This window comes from Paramisgurnus dabryanus, chromosome 24, assembly GCF_030506205.2.
Source record: "Paramisgurnus dabryanus chromosome 24, PD_genome_1.1, whole genome shotgun sequence".
Taxonomy (NCBI): Eukaryota; Metazoa; Chordata; class Actinopteri; order Cypriniformes; family Cobitidae; genus Paramisgurnus; species Paramisgurnus dabryanus.
Genome location: NC_133360.1, coordinates 28,798,477 through 28,825,251, shown reverse-complemented (window position 1 = coordinate 28,825,251; position 26,775 = coordinate 28,798,477). Strand labels below are relative to the sequence as shown.

The 26,775-nt window shown below is 39.8% G+C and overlaps 1 protein-coding gene across 5 annotated transcripts in view; it reads left to right on the top strand.

The window, feature by feature from the left end:
- pcbp4 (poly(rC) binding protein 4) overlaps positions 1-26,775 on the top strand; it is a 91,336-nt gene that overhangs the window by 53,015 nt on the left and 11,546 nt on the right. For 3 of the 5 annotated variants that reach the window (XM_065259828.1, XM_065259827.1, XM_065259831.1), the window contains exons 5-11: positions 1,023-1,139; positions 18,563-18,694; positions 19,254-19,382; positions 20,519-20,593; positions 23,853-23,924; positions 25,970-26,011; positions 26,146-26,224. In XM_065259828.1, coding sequence (XP_065115900.1) covers positions 1,023-1,139; positions 18,563-18,694; positions 19,254-19,382; positions 20,519-20,593; positions 23,853-23,924; positions 25,970-26,011; positions 26,146-26,224 — 646 coding nt within the window. The remainder of the gene's footprint in view (positions 1-1,022; positions 1,140-18,562; positions 18,695-19,253; positions 19,383-20,518; positions 20,594-23,852; positions 23,925-25,969; positions 26,012-26,145; positions 26,225-26,775) is intronic. The other 2 variants (XM_065259830.1, XM_065259829.1) reach the window with 1 other exon arrangement.

Here is a 26,775-nt window from a genome sequence, read left to right as displayed (position 1 = left end):
TGCCTTATGATGTAAACTCTCAGTGAATGAGTTAAGGAGTGGTGGAGCGGCGCATGCATTTGGGCACGATTGATAGAGAGATCAGTTTAAGTGAAGCAGACAGTCGGAGGGGCCTGCAAGGAAAGTGAATCACACGGCCTGGTCCAGATCTTTACTAGAAACACACTGACACACACAGTCAGGCATATGTGGTCTACAGGGACAATTGCATAGACGCAATGCATTTTATACTGTACAAACTGTATATTTTATTCCCCTAACCCCAACCATTACAAAAACCTGTTTTTCATTTATGAAAAAGTACCATTAGCTGCTCAGTTTACGTCGACACATGTTTATTGCATTATAAACGTGTCATTATACACTATTCATGTCCCTGTAAACCACATATACTGTATTAAAGTGTGGCCACGGCAAGCACTAACATAAACAGAGATACACAACTAACAAAAAACGGACAGATATATAAAGAGATGACAATAAGCAGACAGAATAGAAATAGAACTAGTTTTCTGTGAGGAGGACGGGTGAATTAGTTTTTCAAATACTTATGGCACAAATTACTGGCTGGTTTTTGGTTAACTTCATTCTAGAAATCTAACATCGTAATATCTGTGATCTTGGTACATTATTTTTTCACAGTTCTTCTCAGTATTGATTCTGACCTTGCAAGAATATCAGAAATAAAGCTACATTTCTCATTGCAATGCATGGTGCACATTCATTATGGATTTCTGGGTAAAATAACAGTTGGTTTGAATGCTGCCGGCATACAAATATTATTAACAACACAGTAATAATACAAAAATAATAAATATATTATTATTATTATTAATACTCAACCTGGTCCTAAAGCTTTAAAATGTGTTTTCTTTTCCAAAAACAAAAGAAAATAAATTTGCATTATTTGTGTCCTTATGCAGCTTTTGGTAAGATGAAAGAGGAAGTAAATGAAACAACAGGATGAGCGCATTGAACACAAATGATATCTATTTCTTTTATTTTCTTTCTCATCCATACAGAGTAATGCACGTATCAATATCTCAGAAGGCTCGTGCCCAGAGCGAATCATCACCATCACAGGAGCTACCGAGTGTGTCTTCAGAGCCTTCACCATGATCACAATCAAACTAGAGGAGGTGAGTACACTATCACACACTACATCTTATAGACAGTATGTAGACATGCCTTAATAAACGGTAGGCATTCAATTCGCCAACACTTTATGAAACTATTCAGAATGTTCAGTGAAACTTTTTTAATATTAGTATATTAGGATCTATTAAGGGTTGAAAATGTAATTTAAAGAACAACTAGCGTCCGATTGACGATTTAAAATTTCCTTTGGTGTGTAAGTGTGTATCAGTACATGTTAACGATATGCAAAAGTTACATACCCCAAAGTAAACAATAACGCACGTCTCTTTTCTTGGACTAAAACAAACAATTCAATTCAATTTTATTTATATAGCGCTTTTCACAATTGGTAATTTTCTCAAAGCAGCGTTACATTAACTTTATATAATATAACAGACAATATAAATAGCAAAATACAGCGGCTATGAATAAACTTAACAAGCGAGCGTATTAATGATGTAACGTATAGAAAAGAGTGCTAAGTTAAGACAATGTCGGCTGACTCCCTGGGGTTGAAAAACCCCCTAAGAGAAAAACCTCCCGACTTTTTTTTAAGCCTAGGAGGGAAAAAGTCTTAGGAGGGAAAAAACCCTTGGGAGATCTATATATCGACGGTATATATATGAAGAGCTCTTTTCCAAAACGCTATAAATCCATTTCAATAGTTTCCAGAAAAAGTACATTTTTTACCTAGACCCACACATTTTGTGATTATTCAATTTATTATTTTAAAATGTTTTTTTTTGCTCAATCTGAACATGTTGAATAATGATTATTAAATCAAACAACAATATTGTTGATTATAAATTCAAAGTTAATTTTTATTTTTTTTCAAAACGCTACAAATCCATATATTTTTTCCATAAATGTATGTTTTTTCTTTAAAAAACAAAAAAACAAATAAGAGAATATGCAACATATACTCAGGGACTCTTCATACTATAAATGAATAAGTAAATTATTCAGATTGTGATATACATTGGAGCCAGTATGAAATAAACAGAATTACACATAACTTACTTGCTATTACTCCCTCCACCATTTCAGTTTTCTCCTTAGCAGGGGCGTTAGGAACCCCTTTTGCTTAATATATTTCATCTCTCTCTCTCTCTCTCGTCTACACACAGTTTGTATTAACCTCACACGCACACACAGCGAGCTCCCCTCGATCTGCTCTCAATGACATACCATGTAACAACGCGCTCATAATGTCCAATCCAAAAAGCAAAACTTTACAGATGTCCCTGCATTGTTCACTACCCACATTTTGTACTTTTGCACAACATTGGTCAATGTATCAAACGCCATGTCTGTCTATCAGCAGGCTATCGAACTATTCAGTACTTTTCATGTTACGTTAGCAGGCTTCTTCACAGGAAAAAAACTTTATCGCGAACGTACAAAACGGTATTAAACGAGCCAGTTCTGAAACGAAAGTTGAACATACCAAACACTTTGATGAAGATCGCCTTGCAAACGGGTACCTTCTCCGGGTGATGTATTAACATGACATTAATCCTCATTTGAGTAATGAATGAACATAAACAAACATCTGTTCAGAGCGCCGCCATTGGATTGCGTCGAACGCTCATCGAGTTCTAATTGGTCGAGAGGATAAATCGCGTTTAGGCTAAAAATAGGCTCGGCGCTTATCGCGTTTTGGAAAAGAACGGCATCTTGTACCTACATTTTAACAAGGAAATGTAATGATTTGACATAAAACATTCATGGAGCAGTGAATAGGTACAGTACAGAGCCAAATGACATGACAAACTCATTTTTTTTAAAAATGGCGTTTATCGCGTTTTGGAAAAGAGCTCTTCATATATATATATATATATATATATATATATATATATATATATATATATATATTTATATGGGATGTAAATGGTATGTAAACAGATAAGGAGATTAAACGGGTTCCGTTGGTGGTCGTTGGTCAGGCACCGGCTGGACATCACGTTGAAGGATGGCCAGTAGATCAGTGGTGTGTTGACCTCCACGGCAGCCGGAACTGGGTCTGTTTGTCTCAAAGTCCTCAGGTTCGAGGATGAGATGGGGGAGAGAAACAAAATCCTGTTAGTGTACAAGACCAACATGTTTGAATCTTTCAAACATGGTAAGGAGCGTCACATGGTCAGAGGTATTCAGGCCAATCACAAAATACAGATTAGCTGGCCAATCAGGGACACAGAGCTTTTCAGATCGATGAGTTTTGTACAAAATCAATGCGTTTGAGGAAGGCAGGGATATCTGGAGCTACAGAAATGTACGGTATGTGGAAAATAATGTGTTTTTTGAACCATAAACCACGCACAAACTTTGTATTAAACTAAATACGCAAAATAACGCTGTTTTTAGCAATGAAATAGGTGCACTTTAAATATCTGAGTTTTTACTATTTTGTATATATTTATACGATATGGATTGTACAGAAATGTGTGATTATTACAACAATTATAAACTGAAATTCAAACGTCACTAGTAAAACGTACAAATTAGATCGTAAAAAGTCGTACGAATTTGGCACTTTGTAAAATACGAATTGCCATAAAAATGGTGTGGATCTCCAATGCAGGCTAGCAAGTTATGGATCAAATATTAGTTTCTGAATATAATACAATTTAAAAAGACCTTTATTACCTTTTCACATAGACATTAAGGAAAATACACTGAAAATTAATCCAGGATTTGTCTGGGATCGTTTGATTTTTGGTTCATTCACACTGCCAATGAATTTTCAGGAATCTGTGTGTGCGTTCACACTCATACCGTAAAAATCCTGTAAAGAGCGACGTATTTAAAGTCCTGCACTTGGTAGTTTTTTTCTCTGCATCGTCTATAGTTTGCTTATTATTCGTTAATTCTCTTTCCAGAAACCACTTATGGCATTGTTTCTGCGTCTTGTTCACACAGAGGGCTTTTGGGGGAATGTTATGGGAATGTTACTAGGTCCTCTTTCCGGGATCGATCCCAGAACATTTACGGGATGTTTTTGCGTTCACACAGAAGCCTCTCTGACAATTTTACATCTGTTTTCTGGGACCAAAGTGCGATGTGAAAGTCGCCATTTTGCGCCGTCATGCCCTAAACGAACAAAGTGCTCTTAAGAGCGCATTTTTCACTCAGTTGTCTCAGACAATGATTTGTTTTTCCTGTGGCAGCTACCGTAGCTTCTCTATGCGTTTTCAACGGGTGGGGTTTGCTGTGGACTGAGCAATTCACAATCTCACCGCTAGATGCTGCTTAAAGTAGCACATTGCACCTTTAATATGTGTAATGCAAGGAAACATATGTTCCCTTTCAATACGGTTCACTTCGCATTGCGTCAGTTAGCTGACGCTATGGGGGGAAACTCCTGTTTACTCCGTGACTGAAGCCTATTGGTTAACGTCTGTACAAAGTACAGACCAATGACGTTTGAACCCGCGCGCGGGAGGAACGCGTCCTTATATAAGCGCGGTTCAATCGTCAGGAGCTCATATTATTTCTCCTTCAGCGCGAACCTCTCGCTGCTCCGAAGAAAAAGAAGAAGCCTTACCTCGCCGTTGACAAAAGCCCTGCAGCGGAGTCCAGGCCTAGCGTCTTCCCCTGCCGTTTTCCGGCTGAGAACCGAAGATAGCAGAGTCCAGGTCTAGCGTCTTCCCCTGCCGCTTTCCGGCCGAGAACCGAAGATAGCCTTCGCTTGCCGTGGTACGAGCCCTGTGCAGCGGACACACGCCTGACGAGGTCTCCCCTGCGGCCGCCCGGTAAGATCAATACTTTTAATAAAGCTATAAGCTAAAAGAGCAGGCGCTGTTGTAATGGCGTCCAGCACAGCGGCTCGGTGAGCCTCTCTGCTATGAATTTCCTCCGAGCGCGTTACCGGTCTGGCACCTCCCACGCCGGGACCGCGCTTATGCTTTGGTTGTCTTATCCATGTTTCGTGCTCCCCCTGCTGTTCCTCTCTCGCCGGGATGAACACACGGCGAGCCATGAGACTAGATGGATGCATAGACAAGCACACACGGACTAACCCCCCCCTGTGTTCTGTCACACCGCAACCGTTCATGCTTACAGAGTCCCTTCGCTCCTCTCACATTCAGTGGCGAGATCTCTGGCACATATATTAATCCCCCGAGTGCATCGGGTGATACCGTCACGACGCATGGCTGTTCTGTCTGTGTTGCTGCTCCCCTCTGCCGTTCCTCTCTTGTTGAGATGAACAAGCGGGGAACCGTAGACCTGGATAGATGCATACGACAAGCAAACACGGGCGGTCTGCCCCTGTCTCTGTCATAGCACAGCCACTCGTGCTCCACGCTCGCGGAGTCCCTCGCTCCTTTCCCCACAGTGGTGAGGTCTCTTAACGGCTTAGCTAGCACGCGGTATTACGGCTCGCTGCCTCTAAATGCAGCTGTCCAGTGTTCAACGATTACAGAGCTTCATGCCCCTCCCCTCCTGGAGCGGCGCGATCTCATTCGTCTGCTTGATAGGGCCGATTCGCCGCTATTGGAGCACCAAGAACACTCATTATAAGAGAGCTTCATGCCCCTCCCCTCCTGGAGCGGCACGATCTCATTCGTCTGCTCGATAAGGCGGACACGCCTCTATTGGAGCGCTAAAACACTTATTATAGAGCTTTACTGGCCTGAGCCGATCTCACTTCAGATAGCTCATTTTTCGTCTGCCTGGTAATTTCTCTCTGGTTTAGACGGAATCAGAGGCAGAACGAATTTGTTTATAATATACTGAGGCCCGAATACCTCCCTTTATTCAGTCCCGTCCTATATCAGTGCGCTGAATATTGGTACATTCTTATATATATACCCGGTTTTTCTGCCCTTTTAATAAACGGCAAAACCGCGGGCCTCACGGCAGACTTCCTCTCTGCGATGGGTTCAGTCTGACATTAACCACCTAGCCATACTACCCTGCTCCGTGAGCCGTTCGGTCACCGTCACTACTGAGGCTTGTGCACCTGAACGGCTGAGCTCTGGTCTCCGCAGCACAGCTGCATCAACAGAGAACGAAACTGTCTGGGAAAAAGGGGTTATGTCGCGCCTCGGCTGGACTGCCCTGAAATGTTTTCTGTGTGCTGTTTATCCAAACATACTGTGTAATACTGTCGGCTATGCGACCTCACTATAGTGGCGAACGGTATTTGATTCCTCTAAAAAGAGTAATTTCCGTGCTTACTATACTGTGTATTGACACCCACGGTTGTACGGTGTCTCTAAACACTTTATCGCCTTACTGACAAGCAATCAGTAATACGCACACACGGCCCGCTGTCCATAATTCTATCGACGCTAGCCGAAAAAACCCCGGTTTGGCCATATACTGTGTATTGACACCCCACGACTGTACGGTGTCTCTAACACCTTTCTGCCAAATTCGCTCGCAGCCCACCTCGGTTTCTCCGCTACGATGCTGATGGCGCAAACGAGCACGGTCTTACGACTGTTATTCTCTCTTCCTAGAGAAAGGACAGCCTCAGACTTTTGCATGGCTCCAAGCGTTTGAATCGCGCCCTCTCCGGACGGCCACTCAAAGGCTTACAGCCAAGCGGTTTATGACGTTTTTCGGCCATATAGCTGATTTATATTAGCGGATCCGAAGACGCTCACACCTCCGCTCCAATACTCGGAGATATTAAGGGTAATATCAACCTCAAGTGAGCTTGCTACCCGCCACAATAAGTTTCAAAGCTTAAAGCGCGCGCACAGTCAGACGCGCGCGGCATCTCGTTTAAGACGGGCGCACGTACCCCTCTAACGAGCCTCAGAAAGCTGAATATCGTGGCATTCTGTTCATAAGTCCACTTCAGTTTGACTAAGCAAAGGTCCCGCCCCGAGCTGACGGCCGGGAAGCTTGCTTAAGTTACACACTGCTGCATGAAGTGCTGTCATTACGAGCTAGCCCAGCATTTGCTGTGGGTTGAACACGCTTTACGACGGCAATCAGCCTTCGGCGCGTGGAACGCCGTTTGTCTCATATAAATCACCTTGTACTGTGAATACGGTACATTAAGAGGATGATTTAGCACTGCAGCACTCTCGACCGTGTTATTGTGATAATGCGGTCGGGCAATCTACGGTGGTTTCATTATTTACCGAACCAGACTGAGATCTCGCCCCCTGAACAAGCTGACGAGTCATCTCCTTTATAAACTCATTGCATCGCTTTATAAGCTATGTTCAATCAGAGTGATACGCATCTCATGCTTAAACATCCAATATTAACCCATTACGATGGGCGTGCGGAGATGGCATCCGTGGGACACGACCTACATTACGTGCCTTATGACACATTGACACAAGCTGCTAGGACCCCTTTCACGAGGCGTCCTTATGCAAAGTCTGATCCATTCTGTCTAGTGACATTTGAAAGTCAATACCCCCCGCGAATCGTGGGTGGAACACTTTTCTCCTCACTACAGAGGCACGGCGGCTCTCTCCCCTACCTATATCTATGTGGCCGTGATAACAGCGAACCACGCTTTTACGACCGACCATTCATTTAATTCACAAGCCTGTCATCTCTCAGATGCGGACGGCGGCGGTAACAGCGAACCATGCTTTTACGGCTGGCCATTCACTTTATTCATAAGCCTGTCATTTCTCAGATGTGGACGGTGCCCGAGGCACAGCGCTCTGGAACTGTCCAAGGTCCTGGATGACAGATACGTCTGACGTACATCAGACGATCAGCTGTTCATCTGCGTCACAGATCACTCACTAGAGCACCTGTCAATACAGGCTATTTATGGATCGTTGACGTTATCACCTCCCGTGACAATTATGCTCACTTGTCTTAGAGCATGGGCATGGTAGAGGTTTCTCATTTGACAATTGTGACACGGCCGGCTGGTCCCCGCCGTCCACGTTGTCAGTTTACAGCTTCGACATCCCTGCTTCGCGCACTACTGAGGTTTGTTGCATTAAAGGTGCGCCCATTAGCTCACCTGTATGCACAATATGGTTTTTAATTATATGCGTCCACCGTGCGCTTAGAGAAGCTCACATGTACACGCTATAACATTTTGGTATACAATAAGATGCGCTTGGGAAAGCTCACCTGTATACACAGCTGTGTTATGCTTTGTGACACATACATTGTTGTTCATCTGTGTACGTTCACGGTGCGTTGGGTGCCCACCGTTACGTTCATCAATCATATCTGTACACATTCACGGCGCGTTCTGTGCACTGATTTATCTATACGCATTCACGGTGCACTGAAGAGTTCACCCGTGTGCGCACAATTTATTATCAGAACACATGACGGCGCGCTCGAGAATCTTGCCGGCCTGTGCATTATAACACTCTGATATGCATTCACGATGTATTCAAGTGTTCACCTGTGCCCGTGCAATTTATAGTCAATACACATTTATGGCGCGCTTGGAAAGCTCACCGATCTGTGCACTATAATACTACCTACATGCATCCCGATGCGCTCGAGGGTGCACCTGGGTTCACACTATTGTGGTATCTGTATAATCCCACGCTACGAACCGTTCTGCCGCATATTATAGTCAGATCGGCCGTTCGTGAGCTTCGCAGATCACTCACTACATATGTCTGTTGCTAACAGTGGTTATTTAGATGGATCGTTGAAACCATCGCACTGGCTCACGCCCCTCTATGAGCTATGTCCTATATAGAGCCCACTCTGTGCGAGTTTGGCTTCTTCATGAACTTGGTCTACAGGGGTATCTATATCTATATTTGATATCTGCTACGCGGCCGGCTGGTCTTCGCCGTCTACGTTGTCAGATTGTACAGCTTAGACGTCCCTGCCCTACGAGCGCAGGTTCTCTCGGCTCAATCATGCACGCTCATGCGTTTTATGTGTACACCACGGTGCGCTCAGCGAGCTCACCAACGTGACTCTGAATTTACTTATCTCGCACAGCTGCGGCGCGCTCGGTACCTCGCCGTCTTGTGCTATGTTATGTGCCCCCTGTGCGTTTAAAACCCCACCGTGTGCGCGTCAACAATTTATATGGTGCTTACACATTTGCTTTTAAAGCTGTGAATATGCCGGGTATAGGGCCACACGCAGTGTCTCTCCGGTAAGGCACTTCAGTACGTTGTGTATGCACGGCGTGATGGGATTACGTTCCCCCATAGCGTCAGCTAACTGACGCAATGCGAAGTGAACCGTATTGAAAGGGAACGCTTAGGTTACTCACGTAACCCCGGTTCCCTGAAATAACGGGAACGAAGCATTGCGTCTCTTGCCGTGCTACAAACGTCTACGCAGCGAGTGTTATTCGGCTGCGCGCTTCAGTCGAATAATATGAGCTCCTGACGATTGAACCGCGCTTATATAAGGACGCGTTCCTCCCGCGCGCGGGTTCAAACGTCATTGGTCTGTACTTTGTACAGACGTTAACCAATAGGCTTCAGTCACGGAGTAAACAGGAGTTTCCCCCCATAGCGTCAGCTAACTGACGCAATGCTTCGTTCCCGTTATTTCAGGGAACCGGGGTTACGTGAGTAACCTAAGCGTTACCCATATTTACAAAAAAATATATACTGTCTAACATGAGGTTATGTTGTTAAATTCCAGTATACACGGTCAGAATGATTCAAACATTTACAGTAGTAGTTGAATGGTGTTTGAATCTCAGCAACTGTAGGACAAGGTTTGCTGGAACAGCTGGGAAAAGCAGTGGGTAGTTTTTATTTATCTCCAAACGGTCCCATAGCAATGGGGTGCCTGTCTGTGGTGGGATTATCCCAGAGAAATAATTTGGGCTCCCACACACATAACAACCCCCTGGGCGATGCCAGGGAACGATTGATGGGGAGACATACAGCTCCACGAAGAAACATACGCTAGACTTCAACATCCCGCAACGCTTTGGGACTAAAACACGATTGGTGATGTGTGGCATGTTGAAATACTTTCTTGTATTATAGCTTAATACGCAGACTAATTTAACTAAGCCATTCGTAGGCCAATAATTCCTAAAATATATAAACATTGAGACTGGCATTGTCTTGCTTATTTGGGAATCTTACCGGCTTACCCAATGGTATGAGTTTAGGGCAGGACTATCTATTTGTTTAGCGAATGAAAGACATGGGAAACCTGTTTGAAAAGTCTTGCAATTTTATTCAGTGATGGTAGTGGGTTGGTAATATACATTTCCTTTAAAGGTCCACTATGTAGATGTTTATATACTTTTTTGTAAACATACATTTTCTTGCATTACACATATTAAAGGCGCAATGTGGTACTTTAAGCGCCATCTAGCCGTGCGATTGTAAATTGCGACCATCTGCTCTGTCCACAGCTAACTCCTCCCTTTCGAAACGCATAGTAAAGCTATGGTAGCCACCACAGGACAAACACATCATCGTCTGAGACAACGAAGTGACAAAACACCCTCGGGTGATTCTCACAAAATCCAGATTTAGAAGATGTCCAGCATCAGAATTTTTTAAAAAGCCCTTTAAGCCAATGTTTTATTTTTTTTGCACACATAAGAGTACGGTCTGAACTTACTATAACCATTATTTTCAGAGGATTTAAAAAATATTTCCTATATAATTATTTACATTTTTTAATCATTATCAAAAATGATCATTACCGCAACATGATATTACATTAAATACATGCATTTAAAAAAATAAAAAAAATTAAACGCTTCAGTGCATGTTATACTAAAAACATTTATTGTAAGGAAACATGTGGTATTTGGTGATCATTGGTAAATGTAGAGACAATAATAAATTTGTACAATTTTCTCATCCTCTGCAACAATTTTCAATCATTGTTTAAGCCCTCAAGGAACTAACATTTTCAACAAAAAAAATAGTTGGAAGGGACATAATTGACTGTGACACTCAAGATTGCTACCAGGTAAGCAGTTCTTATTTTTGTTAAAATTTTGTTTGTCATAGTACCTAGACAACTTTTTAGTTCTCATTGAAGCCATTTTTTGCACACATAAGATTAAGGTCTGAACTTACTATAACCATTATTTGCAGAGGATTTAAAAAATATTTCCTATATAATTATTTACATTTTTTAATCATTATCAAAAATGACCATTACCGCAACATGATATTACATTAAATATATGCATTTAAAAAGCTCTTGAATCCATTTTTTGCACACATAAGATTAAGGTCTGAACTTACTATAACCATTATTTGCAGAGGATTTAAAAAATATTTCCTATATAATTATTTACATTTTTTAATCATTATCAAAAATGATCATTGCCGCAACATGATATTACATTAAATATATGCATTTAAAAAGCCCTTGAAGCCTATATTTTTTGGACACATAAGATTAAGGTCTGAACTTACTATAACCATTATTTGGAGAGGATTTAAAAAATATTTCCTATAGAATTATTTACATTTTTTAATCATTATAGAAAATGATCATTACCGCCACATGATATTACATTAAATATATGCATTTAAAAAGCCCTTGAAGCCTATATTTTTTGCACACATAAGATTAAGGTCTGAACTTACTATAACCATTATTTGCAGAGGATTTAAAAAATATTTCCTATAGAATTATTTACATTTTTTAATCATTATCAAAAATGATCATTACCGCCACATGATATTACATTAAATATATGCATTTAAAAAGCCCTTGAAGCCAATTTTTTTGCACACATAAGATTAAGGTCTGAACTTACTATAACCATTATTTTCAGAGGATTTAAATTTTTTTTTATAATTATTTATCATTATCAAAAATTATCATTACCACAACATGATATTACATTTAATATATACATTTACAAACTCATGTTTCGGTTATGAAAACTAAAAAGTTGTGTAGGTACTACGACAAACAAAATTTCAACTTTTATCTGGAGAGAAAAAATAAGAACTGCTTACCTGGTAGCCGTCTTGAGTGTCACGGTCAATTTCGTCCCTTCCAACAATTTTTTTTTTTTTGCAAAATGTTAGTTCATTGAGGGTTTAAACAATGATTGAAAATTGTAGCGGAGGATGAGAAAATTGTTCTTGGACACATTTATATTCCTTATTTATTTTTTAGATTTTTTTTACTACGGTATAAATATTTCCATGTCAAAGAACCCAAATCCAGTCATGGACACGTTGCGGTAATGAAAAACTCCCCTTAAATGTGGAAAAAACAACAAAATTGGTTTGTATGATGTCATTTGAAATCATGTGCAAAATAGTACATGAAGAGATGTTTGTAACTGTATGCTTCTTATTTGATAGCATTTACTTTTATTATCAAAATGTTTCATGACACGTCTAATTTCGGGAGAATCACCCGCTCTAGTTTGTCCGTTTAAGTAATAAAAACAATGAAGTTCATTATGCAAGGTCTTTATACACCACTGCTAATATAGTTATGTAGATTATATTGCATTTCTGTCAAGAGATCCTTATTAAAGTTACACAATGCACATTTAACAGGCAGTGATCAAACCATTTTAAATACACAGACTTGCTTATTGCAACTTAAATTAGCATTTTTAATGACATCAGTACAGTTATATAACCGCCAGTCAATGATGTGTATCTGTCTGCCTGCAGCATGTCATCTCATCCCCTACCAAGTAATAATGAATCTTCTTACTCATGCTAAATCCATTATATACTTCATATCCGTTCAGGGCAGGCAGGGTGCCATTCATTAAACATCTGTTAGGAATCTCCCACACCCGGTGCCCGCTTCCTTCTACCCATAAAGGAGCGGCCGGTATAGAAATCCTGGAGGCATGATGGACTTTCACCTATGCTGAGCATGTGATGAGGATTACTGGATGAATTTTAAAAGAAGCTCTGTTGAGGTCTGACACAACTTTGATGCCGAACGTTACCCTCTGTTGCTGTAGATGAAGTAAACATGGAGGGAGAATGAAGGGCTAAATCGATGTGGTTTTTGTCGATCTGTAGCACAATCGAAAGAGAACTGAGGCTTTTGGGATTTTAAAGGGAGTGGAGAACACTGGAGTTGTTCTTTTTAAGCTATAAATGAACCATGAGACATGTCATGAGACTTATAAGACTGTGTGCTTGTACCCTAGTGCAAGTCATTACATAGGGAGAAAAAACTACATTCGTGCCTAGAAATGCACTTAACAAAAATTCAGAAAAATAAAAAATTAGGAATACATATATCTTTATATATTACACTGTATATACTTTTATATATGTGACCCATATTGTGGACCACAAAGGCATTTTTTTTTTTTTTTTGAGATTTATACATCATTTGAAAGTTGAATAAATAAGTATGGAGGATGCAAAAAGATGCAAAAATCTAAATATTGAGAAAACCCCCTCAAAAGTTGCATTGCATTCTATAAACACTAATAATAAAATCATTCCCAGTTCCCATTCTTCTTCTGTTATGAATAAATAGACCAAAAGAAGAACCTCCAAAATTGAAACATTTTTGAAACTCTAGACAGAACAAAAGCCTTTGAATGACAACCAAGAAAAATAACAATACACCCCACTCTTTCACCAGTATCCTTTCAACCTTTCCTATGTGTTATTAAAACTGTCAGCTTCACATTTCAGTTTCATCTGACCAAGGGATCTTACAAAGTGTAATAAATTCTGTGCCCTCTTATTAAACCTCAGACAAAGTCAATCTGTTAAGGGCAATATCTTAATTGGGATTTTATTATTACGTTGTTAAATGAGATGTGAGGGAAGAGGTGGAAGAGTTTTATGTGATATTGTATATTATGATTGAGAATAAGGAGAACAGACACACCTGTCTCTCTAGTCCTTCATATTTTTACGGTTTAACAAATTAAGTGATTTGTTGCTACCGTAAGTTAAATTCATTTTAGTAGTGTATTTCAATAACTAGCTACTTTCCGAACTAGGTACTATGCAGCGCAAACAAATTTTACGTTGGTGTATTGTCACATTGTTTATGCATGTCAGCGTATACTCTCAGAAAATCGTAAAAAAGTTGTCACTGGGGCGAAACTTTTTTCAAAAAGTACGCTTTTGTACCTAAAAGGGTACACATTGGTACCTAATGCCCCCTTTCCACAAGCAAGTACCGGATACTGGTTCAGAGCTAGTGCTTTATTTAAACTTTATTACACTTTTGTAACATTATTAAACTTTACTTACCTACATTAGCATCCAAATGCGGCAAATCCAACGTGTACATGCAGCAAATGCAACGTGTATATAGTTTGCGATCGAGAATAATTGTACGGGCATAACATATTTTATAATTTACACAGAACAACGTTAGCCTTAGCATGTAGCTACCCTTCTTGTATCATGACACAGTAAGCGAGCGTGCACACCAAAGCGTTTATGCCGGCGGACGACGTATGTCTTCAATTGTTTCTAATGGAAGGGCATCGCTTTTCAAAAAACCCAACAGCTAGCATTTTTTCCAGCGCTCACCATTTTTTTCCTTGCTCAGCGCTGAACGGCGAGAGTTGAAAAATATTTAACTGTGAGTGAAAATCTCAGCTCGTCCATGTCACTCTCACTCGGCCATCCAATCACAGTGGTGGAGGGGTGGGACAAATATCACAACAACCAACCGTGCATCGTTCAACGACAAAGCAGAAGAATCATAACAACCAAACCCTTACGAAAATTAACCATGTTTTTTTGTGGTAAAAGTGTAGTAACCATGTTTTTTGGAGTATTGATTACTATCAGCAAAACCATGGTTTTACTACATTAACCATGGTTTTTTGGTTTTAACTGTAGTAAAACCATGGTTAATTTTCGTGAGGGAAGCGCTCAACTGAAAATAGCTGGCAGTCAGTGTCTGCCTGGCATTTTTAGCCACGTTTAAAAGCTTTGGTGTGCACAACGCCCCTGATGCAATCAATTCTTAATTTTAGACCAGCAATGTTTTGGTGCTACTTAAGAACCACTTTTCCTGGTTCAGAGCTGGCGCTTTGGATGTCAAAAATGAAAGAATTGATTTGAAATTTGCCTCTGGCGCTGAGGTACATATCTGTACCAAAATTTTACATATTAGGACCTTTTTAAAAGATGCTGTCTCATTGACAACTATAGTACCTTTTTGTCTGAGAGTGTACAGGTGGTGGAAGGTTTGATTTTTTAATGATTCAGTTCGGTTCATGTAAATAAACACATTATTTTGTGATTTTTGTGTAGCTTTTAGCTTTAGTGTAGTTTGTAGTAAAGTACTACTTAAAAATGATCTATTGACTTCCGTTCATCTATTGACTAACGTCTACCTATAGTTTCAAAGTTGCTTTTCCAACACCATTATTCTTTTGACCAAAAAAGAGCAAGTGTTGGAACGAAAAAAAAAGTCTGAGATTTTGTCAGGCATTCGGCTGTTTCTTTCCTCTTCTCTGAAATGCTGTAACATCAACGAGAACTTTCTCTCTTCCTCCTCCTCTTCATCCTCTGGAGGTTTCAGGATGAGACGTTGAAAGAACACAACAGCAGCGTCTCTCAAACCCCCAGTGCTAATGGAAACACTAAACAAGAGGAGGCACTACTTGCCGAGACGTCGCTCTGTGTTTATATATTCGGCTCACGTAGGTACGGTCGAGTTGATGGGCAGGGAGACAGCGCACACTATTTACATTTCAAACCCGGGCAGATTTCTTTTCCCCCTAATTGATTGCAGCAGTGGTGGCCGCGATTCGGTCTGATATTTATTACCTGGTTTAATTAAAGAAAAAGCCTGTGAAAGTGCACCGGGTGAATAATGGACGTTGAAACTGACTTCTCTTAGTGGCAAGAATATGAGGGTGAAACACAAGTCCTTTTTTTGCTGATATGAGGCTATTTTCAGAAATCACATTAAGGTTTCAAGATTTTTAAAGGAACAGTTCATCATTTATTTCATCAATGCTCTTTTAAGATGAATGAATAAATGGCTGTTATGGAAGATTTTTTGAGAATAACGAATACATTTTTTCTGTATCCATACTACTTCGATAATGGTTAGTTCGTGCTTTTGGACCTTGACAGCTCCAGTTCCAATTGACTTTCAATGTATGATAAAGAGTCATCTCGGGCTCAGAAGTCACGGCCACAAACCGTTGGCTGAATGTTTGATGCAGATGGCACAATTTTATAATAACAGCTCGAAAGTCATCCTCTGATTGGTTGAAATGTACAGGATTTCTGGTTGAGGTGTGTTGCGTTCTTTAGCGTTAGACGTCCGTGAATAAATGATTTACTGGTTGTCAGGCCCGGGGTGGGTAATCGGGAGAACCGGGAGAATTCCCGGTGGGCCGCTTCACTTTTGGGCCGGTCGAGTTTTTTTTTTTTTTTTTTTTTTGTCACGTTAGTGAGTCTATCTTCAAATGAAACTTCACACGTTTCGCATTGACACTGCAGCGCGCAGCCTCTGCATGGGTTGTACCATGTGAGTGAATTTTCCCCTCCCCTCCGATAGAGTTGGTTCGGTCCATAGCACGTCCAAGAAAACTTTTCTCCGGTAGTCCGGGCCGGCCCTACCGTAACAATATGCGTCTGAGAGGAGGAGGGCGTAAAAAACAGGTTGAAGAAAAAATCCATTGGAGGAGGATGCTGCACAAATGTGCCAAACTTACAGATTTATTTTCAAGAGGACAAACAAAAGTGACAACAGGTAACTTAAAGAGAAATAAGCCTAGTAATGATTAGCATTAGCAACGTAATTATTCGGCTAATACCGTTGTCAAACTATTTACAAGCCAACATTTTTTTTTGTTAAAATATTACCCTTTTGTGTATACATGGCGATTCATAGACTTTGCAAATATTATGCAAGCAGCTTCTGAGCAGTCCCCCGCTGAAAATGAGGAGGCCATGAGTAAACAACATGAATTAAAGTTATTTAACCCTCAGGTTGTGTTCAGAAACCTATAACACCTTTTGTTTTCCCAGTCAAAAATGACCAGCCTAAAAAAGCTTATAAATCACTTGTTATGCCATTTACCCAATATTGTATTCAATATTTTTGTCAAATTGTTTTCTTTTTTAATTAGGACTTTTATATTTCTATTTGCATTAATCATCGGCCTCATAGCATTAGCAATGCTAATAATTTATCAACCTTTCCTTGTGGAATACACTATAAAAAGGGCTGGGTTATTTATATATTTTATATATTGGACAGAACACGCTGCTGGGTTAAAATTGACCCAGTGCTGGGTTGTTTTAACCCACCTGTTGGGTTATTATAATCCATGGTTGCATAACAACAACCTAACATTGGGTTATTTTTAACCCAGCATGGGGTAATTTTTAACCCAGCATGTGTTCTGTCCAATATTTACCCATTATGGGTAAAAAGTAACCCAGCCTTTTTTAGAGTGTAGAGGAATATTTTTGTTAACTTCTTAAGTGAAATACTTTTACCTTATTTGTTGAACCATGATATTAATAAAAACTATGGTAAGAGCTGAACTGTTGCTTTATTTATCCAATTTGAAAAAAAGTGCTAATTTGGAATAACACTATGGAAAAAGTGGGCCGGTCTTGGGCCTGAAACTCCCGGGCTGAAAAGTGGTCCCACTCCGGCCCTGCTGGTTGTGGAGACTTTCCTCGCCCCTAAACATGACACAGCACAAAGCGAAACAGGATTGGTTCATATGGCCTCTTGGTTGATCCTTGGTCATTCAAGGTGGCCATGGTTCCCCGACCTTGAGTATGAAGAGTATACTGTTGGGTTAACGGTTCCTTCAACATAATCCACCTCACGAGTACATCACATCTTGATAGAGATGACCTGTGAGGTTGACAGGTTGGTAAATATCATTTAATCTGGTCATGAAAATCAATAGGTGTCTTCAAATGTGATGCGACTGTGTTCAATCAACAGTAACCTTTTGTTAAGCAGGGTGCATCGATTCTGAATGGGGAAATTGATTAAAGTAGCTTGGGTAAATAACATTTCATTAGATTGTGCCCAAAAGCCACAAGGGTCTGAAAATACCACTTTTGCATCAAAGGAGTTCACAGTTCTTGCGGATTACTGTATTTAAACAGGAGTGACCGGATTTGCTTGGCACTCAGAACAGTGTTGCGCCACCTTCACAGTCTCTACTGAGACAAATATGTGCGTTGAGTTTCGAACAAAGTATTTTACTCTTCAAGTCAGCCAGAAACAAATAATTGCCTCTTGTGTCACTCATGTGTAATACAGCAGAAAGGATCCATTGTGTTTTTGACAAAAGGTCAACGCTTAATCATGTTTACCCTGCTGTCCAGTTTATGGAAGCTGGTTTCTAGTTGGCCAAGGATTCCCAAGAAGATCAGGCATGTGTTTGGTAGTTACCACCAGAGCTAAAAACGTTATCATTAGGGATCCCTTTATCACAAATCAAAGTAGAACTTGCCATATGTTAAATGCATTACATTTCTTATTCAAGTAATCTGGGGGCGACTTGCGATGGATCATTGAGTTTAGATCTTCATTTAACACGATGTCCAATCTGTGTTTGTCCCTCAAGGACTTGGCTGCACTTGTGGCGAACGGCACAGTCACCAGTAAGCCTCCGGTCACACTACGGCTGGTTATCCCGGCCAGCCAGTGCGGTTCGCTCATCGGCAAGGGCGGATCCAAAATCAAAGAGATCAGAGAGGTGAGTTCCAATATACCGGCTTTCCATATTCCTATGTTTCTCCTTCTGCCCCAAAGGACGTCTATGTTGGGACTGCTTTCGCCGATGCATATTTCATGGCTTTGGATGCCAGTAAAAGCCCATTTATTTTACATTTATGGTCTCTGGGCTGTCATGAGGTAATGTTGAATGGTCCGTCACGCTAAGTTCACAGCATTCTGTAATGCACTTGCAGAGGGAGCGGGGAAGGGGAGGGTTGCTCGAGTTGGGGGAATAGCAAGTGCGGTAAGCTAATCAAAGCAAGAAAGTTTGGAAATGGAGGCTTTTAAGTTAGAACTCACAGTGTTTGTAGTCCTTCCTGTTCGCTTCATGGGGTTTCTTAAAGCAGCTATTAGGCTACAAGGGTTTTCACAGAAACACTTTGCTTTTGAGTGTGCTCCAACCTAACCATACGTTGGAAACAAATATTGCCTGTAATGAGCAAAATGTAGCAACACCTTTATATAAGTGTACTAACATTTACTATAGAAAGCACATTTACAATTTCATGTGCTTTCACACTGTTCTTCCCATGTCTCAGAAAACAGGAGCTCAGGTCCAGGTGGCTGGAGATCTGCTCCCTAACTCCACAGAGAGAGGGGTGACGATATCCGGCAGTCAGGACGCCATCATCCAGTGTGTCAAACTCATCTGCACCGTAATACTGGAGGTAATTCAACTCTTGAGACATTTTATTGAGCTATTAAGCAATAGCAGATCCATTTACAGAATTTATATGCATGCATTCACTTAGTAGCGGATGACTATTGTGTGATAGTCCTCAAAGGCTTCCATACTTTAAAGGCAGCGTACTTTTATCTGTGTTAGCCATTTTTATTGCTGTTTGCAGCTGTCAAATACTTTTTAGTAAGATGCTTGATCTAACTAACTACGTATTAAAAATCAGTACAGCAATGATTAGGGAACGTGGTTACTCAGATGTCCAAGAGCGTGAAATGAATTTGCTCGCAAATGGTTTTCTTTAATGTTTCAGGAAAAGATTTTACTTTTTAATCGGTGGGATTGCACCGCACACATCCTGCTCTCTCTGTTTTATTGTTGAACGATCAGAAGAGTGGGGTGGTGGTGACGGCTACGTGCCCCATTTTAGGATCCTCGGCTGATGCAGAGATGCAAATTATGCAAAGTCACCCAATGAATATTTTAAAAGAATCTTTTTGTTTAGTTGCTGAACTGCGAGTCTTCTTCACATCAGTTCTGATCTGAACTCTTCATCTTGTGTTTTATCTTCAATTTATCTGAAAATATACTCATTATCTATTTTATTTATGTAAGATGATGGACTTATACGTCATCCAGAGAAGCAGTGATTTCGCTTTAAATGCTGTTTGTGATACAATCTGGATTTTAATAATTGGCTCCATCGTAGTGACGTATGTCGAATAAAACAGGCTCGGAGTGCACTTTATTCCTGTTCACGTTTGGAAACCCTTCCTCTAATCGCAAATTTTCCATCTGAGAATATCATGAGCAAGCATTAATGCTCTCAAAAGCATTCTGAAACAATCCACCAAATGACTTCCTGTAAGAGGATAATGGTGTGCTTTTAAGTGATGCAACTAATCGATAAATGTGATGCTTTCGTGCGCTGCGTCAGTATTTCCACTCATTAAGATAATATGTTTAAATGACTTGCTGCTGATTCCTCGGGTACGGAGAAAACTCAGCTTTTATCATAACTTTACTTTTAGCGCTATTGCTAAATGAACTCAATATGATACTTGTAGTTTGAACTTTATGGTTTTGTCTTAAAAGAGTATTAATCGCTTAACTTTTCTTTTATAGTCTCCTCCAAAGGGTGCTACAATCCCGTACCGCCCCAGTCCCGCCCCAAGTGCAGTTCTTCTAGCTGGAAATCAGGTAAAAACATCAACATGACAAAACATGTGAATTTGTCGCCAAAAATAGCAAGCTTTCACTTTCTCTTCTCTTAACGCTCATCATTAAGTATCAAGGTCTTCACACTAATATGATTTTTGTTTCTAAATCTAATCTTTAGGACTGATTGTGCACTGTCATTTAGCAAGTGTCAAAATTTGATCTGTTTAGACCTTCTAGTTATTATCCAGTGGAAACTAAAATATTGCATAATAGTATGCACCCGGATGATTATTGTACTTTTTAAAGTGATACCCCAGCCAAATATCAAAATTACCCCATGATTTACTCACCCTCAAGCAATCCAAGATCAAATGTGTTCGTCTGGAAGATGATGGACATGTGTGAGTTATTTTAGTAAATGTCCTTGCTCTTCCAAGCTTATAATAGTGGGATCAGGGAACTTTTGACTTCAAACCCCAAAAAAGTGCATTCATCCTTCACAGAGGTAATCCACATGACTCCGAGGGGTTAATAAAAATCTTCTCCGGGTAATCGATGTGATTTTGTAAGAAAAATGTCCATATTTGAAACTTTATAAACTATAATAACTAGCTTCTGGTAACAATGGCATCTTGGACACGATTCAAGAAAGTGACTGTGCAACATACCCATGGCAAGCAACCAACACTTACTACGATAAAACTTGTGTGAGTCCAAAATGGCGTCATTACCGGAAGCTAGTTGTTATAGTTTGTAAGGTTTGAACATTTTCATACAAAATCACATCAATTACCCGCAGAAGATCTTTATTAACCCCTTGGAGCCATATGGATTACTTCTGTGAAGGATGAATGCACTTTTTGGGGTTTAAAGTCAGAGGTTATTCCCTGATCCCTGTTTTCTATCATTATAAATCTTGGAAGAGCAAGGACATTTACTAAAATAACTCTAAATGTGTTGGTCTAAAAGATGATGGACATATGTATATCGGAATGCTTGAGGGTGAGTACATCATGGGGTAATTTTGATATTTGGCTGGAGTATTGCTTTTAAGAAAATTGATTTTTGTGGCAGATCTGACTCAAGTGAGTCTTTAATAATTAGAGATGCAACGATATATCGGTCAACAGTGGCGGCCGGTGACTTCTCCTACGAGGGGCACAAATTCAAAATATGTATTTGTTGCGTCACGTGAACCATGTGCATCATGCGTCTTGTCAAAATACAAGCCTGATTATCAGTGCATCTATAAATAATCAGTTCTGGTGTAAAGCAGATCTGATAAGCATCTAACAAAAACGTAAATCACACTTCTGGGCCTCATTCCGGGAACAAGAACAAATTTTGTGCAAATCAATCGTAAAACCATTCTTACATAAACTGCCGCATACATTAATCATAAAGGGGGCAATATAAGAATGTGTGTCATTCATACGACTGGCAGTGAAAACAGTTGATAATCAGACAGCTACAGTAATATAGTACAGAGCTACAGTAATATAGTACAGTGCTACGGTAATATAGTACAGTGCTATGGTAATATAGTACAGAGCTACGGTAATATAGGACAGAGCTACGGTAATATAGTACAGAGCTACGGTAACATAGTACAGAGATACGGTAATATAGTACAGAGATACGGTAATATAGTACAGAGCTACAGTAATATAGTACAGAGCTACAGTAATATAGTACAGAGATACGGTAATATAGTACAGAGCTACAGTAATATAGTACAGAGCTACAGTAATATAGTACAGAGCTACAGTAATATAGTACAGAGCTACAGTAATATAGTACAGTGCTACGGTAATATAGTACAGAGCTACGGTAATATAGTACAGAGCTACGGTAATATAGTACAGAGATACGGTAACATAGTACAGAGATACGGTAATATAGTACAGAGATACGGTAATATAGTACAGAGATACGGTAATATAGTACAGAGATACGGTAATATAGTACAGAGATACGGTAATATAGTACAGAGATACGGTAATATAGTACAGAGATACGGTAATATAGTACAGAGATACGGTCATATAGTACAGAGATACGGTAATATAGTACAAAGATACGGTAATATAGTACAGAGCTACGGTAATATAGAACAGAGCTACGGTAATATAGTACAGAGCTACAATAATATAGTACTGCCTCACGGCTTCACACAGCTGACAGCACACTCCCTTGATTTACTTTAATAAAGGGATTCTGTCCATCAATGAAGAGTGTTGGTGGGGGGGCAGTCAGTGTTTTAGGAAATATTTCTCTGTATTTCAAGCTTGTCTGTAGTGTCTGTTCTCATTTGATATGGAAGGACTGAAAACAACATTGAGTATTACAAATATAAAGGCCATCGGCTTCAGTTATAAAATGCTGTGTAAAAACCGTCCTAAAATTGATCGTACGATAACTTCTCAAGTTATTATGTTAGGTCTTTATACTCCACTGACAATATAGAAAATATTATAGTGCATTTCTGTCAAGAGATCTTTCTAAAGTTACACACTGCACCTTTGAACACATTTCATAATTTTAACTCATTCATAAAACAAGCATAACACAATTTTGTGTCAGTCATTGGCAAACCCGACTTGCAACAATTGTCAGATTAAATGTGAATTCAAATTTTTTAATGTATTAACAATGACTTGCATTTAAAAATGCTCAATAGGCATTAATCATTTAACGCCAGACAAAATATATTTCTGATTCATACATTGTTTGCAAAATCAATCTTGCGGAAATTTTCATTACAGATTGTAGATCCCTCACAGATATTTTTTCTTCATGTCTAATCTTTTTCGTTTTACCTGGCAATCATTATTTAGTTGACATTCTCTAACACATCTTCAGAAGAGAGTCGAGTGGTCGCTATGTTTATTCATGTTGACGCGGCCATTCATTATCAGCACAATTATGCATGAACAACAGTAGCATTAAGCTTAATCAGACTCATGAATATTCATCAGCAATAAAATCACTTTGGAGTCATTCGTAGACGGCGTAATTAATGGAAGTGGCAGAAGCTTTGACGTGTGCACTCACGATACATTGTCTGTTTGATATATTTACCAGTCTGTCATGACCACAGAGCAAGATTCATGTCTAATAATGAAATTAATATGTACTTCTTTCATTAATGCCTTTTTGTCTGTATTCAAATCACGCTTTGTGATAATGACACCAGTAACAGTCGTTTGTGCGCGCTGCGAATATGAATATTCGTAAAGGTGATGACATGCGAATGAAGCCTTGGTTTGTGTCTCTGTCCCCTATTTGCCTTCCTAAGGTTTTCGAAACGTCAGAGTTTGCGTCTCACCCGCTTTTCTCGGTGGCTCAGGGCGGGCTGGATCTGCAACAAGTGAGTATCATTTATCCATGACGGATAACACAGATACGTGCTCCCCACTTTTTCTTTATTTGCCTCTTCCGCCCCTGCATGGAGGTGGGAATTTTGTTCCCCTTTGTCATTCCTCTTGGCCAGTGTCCTCCCCACATGAGCGAGAGGGCGTGACAGGACAGCAATTACTGTTTTTCAGACTTGAGGTTGTTTCGTTCCATTTGTGCATGGCTTTCCCATCGGCCCCTGAAATTGTGCTGTTTTTGTTGGTGCTGCAAACTTTGACTTGATTTTGTAAAGTTTTGCCAACTTTACAGGTATCGTAACCCCCTAACTTTGGTCCCATGATATTTATGATTTATGCATTTGGCGGATGATACAGTGTAAGTTTTATCAGTATGTGTTCCTCGGAAATCAAACCCACAACCTTTGTGCTGCTAACACAATGCTCTACCAGTTGAACTACAAAGACAAATCTACTAATGGGCTGTTTAGTATTAAAGAAATGGTTCACCAAATAAGGAAAAATGTTGTTAACCACATTACATATACATATATATACACCTATAGAGCAGATTCACATTTATTATAAATCCTAAACAACCACTGGGTGATATCAGGGTAAGACAACTGATGGACATTTTAAGAAAAAGAAACCAAAAGGTCATGTATTCCCCCAAACAGTGTTCTCCTAGCTAGCCGTGTCCAGTCACGTTCATTAACCCGACTGTCAGAGACACAACCTAGGGTGCCTACTTAACATGGACTGCCATTTCTGCATCACTGATCTTTTGATTTTTATTCTCCATTTTCTCCTTCCCTTGTTTCTTCTCTCTCTTCCACGTGTTTAAACTTTTAAGCGAGGTTATGCAAGGGAACCTCTGGGAACAGCACGTACTGTAGCGTTCTTCGTAGCGTCTGCCTATTTGGCTTCTTATTCTCTTTGATGTCGAGGCCTTGACTCAAAGATCTTTTGCATTCACATTTGTACGCTTTCAAACAGCTGTGATGGGACATATCAGTATAAGGACATAATATTTCAAGCGAGCACATCAATTCTCTTGGTGAACATGGAGGGCGGCTACAGATCAAACAATGATTTTCTTTAAACCTAGCTGGTCGTTCATCATTGCATATCAGACATCGGACATCACAACAGCTAGTTTTTCTATTTTTAATCTGGAAGATTTTCTTAAATAAAACTGATAAGTAACTTATAGATGTCTCGTAATGAACTAAAACGGGTGGGAAATGCCATTACATTTTTACTCTTAAGTATTCAAAAAGATAATGTATGGTGGGGCCATCTGAAATTGAGGATAAAGAAAAGTGAGTATTAATTACTTACCATAAAGAAGCCAGATGGTGAGACGCAAGGAGTTAAAAATAAAATCGCTAATGTCAGCCATACAAGAAAATTATTTCAGATGCAGAGGAAGTTATTGCATTTTGATGAATGATTATAAAGACAAAGATTTTCTTTTGAATAAAGCTCAAATAATTTGTGTGCAATAAGAATTTTTTATATATATTGTGTTTTTTTTTTTACAAATGACTTTTCTGTGAGATTCATTATTAAAAAAAAATTCATGTGCCCTCAATTTTTTATCAAAAATGTGAAACAATCTCTCTTTACTTCCTGTCACGAGGAATGGCAAGAGGGTGGGGCGCGGAAAAAGAACACAGCGATTGGCAAAAAGCAATAACAGACCCAACTTCCAATAATCCAATCAATTCTCGATAGATAAATTCAAGTCCCGCCCTACCTTTCTTCTCATTTCAGAAGTCATGAAGGGGAAAATAAGACAATCGCTACTTCCGTTTCATTGTGACTTTAAATCTGCCTAATGACACCTTGACTTATTTTATAAGTGAAACTTAGGAAAAACAGGGCCATAGTTTACACTTTTGCTACACACTATAAATATGGGATGATCCTTGTTCAGTTTCCCCCAATTATTTAGAAAAATGGGGGTATGGTGCTTCACGTTGGGGAAAAAAGTGCTGAGAAATTCATGTTTCATGAATTTGGTTTATATATGAACTCATCTCTGTTTCTTTCTCAGGCATATACTGTACAAAACCAATATGGCATTCCACACTCAGAGGTAAGAAAAACCTCATCTACTGCATAACGTTTGAGATATGTAAAGTATTAGCTTGTTTAAAGTGTCTGAATGAAAAACTGTGTCTGATAAAATGAATTAAATGTGATGTCTTCGTGTTTCTGTTTTTATCCCAGCTGGCAAAGTTGCACCAGTTGTCCATGCAGCAGGGTCTCGCCCCCATGGCTCAGCCCACAGCCACTCAAGTCCTGTCTGGTATGTTTTCCCAATCCAAGTTCTCGGAAAAATCTTTATATCTAAGACGACAAATCACACAGTTGGTTTTTAGGATCAAAAGCTGCTGGCAGGTCTGGTTATGGGTATACACTTTGTTTCAGGGGTTACTCCAAATAAACCCTTACCAAACTGAGTACTGATCTGAGACCAGTTTGTCCATTGTCTTGCTCGCATTAGGGCTGCACGATAGATTGCATGCGCATCTAGTCAGTAAAGCCGGTTCCTTGATTAGTAGTAAATCGGCATTACTTGCTTTCAGATGGAGCACCATTTACTACACAAAGCCGTAGTTCCCTGACAATCTGTGCTATTTCACATTCATTATTGTTGACGTATCACCTGCGATAATGAATGCGATATGGCCCAGCTTGTAAGTGTACTACGGCTCTTTGTAGTAAATGCCGCTCCATTTGAAAGCAGGTGATGGCGATTTACTACGAATCAAAGAACCGGCTTTACTGACGAGTTGCGCGTGACTATTGCATGCGATTTATCGTGTAGCCCTAGTTCCCGCTTTGTAACGGCAAATC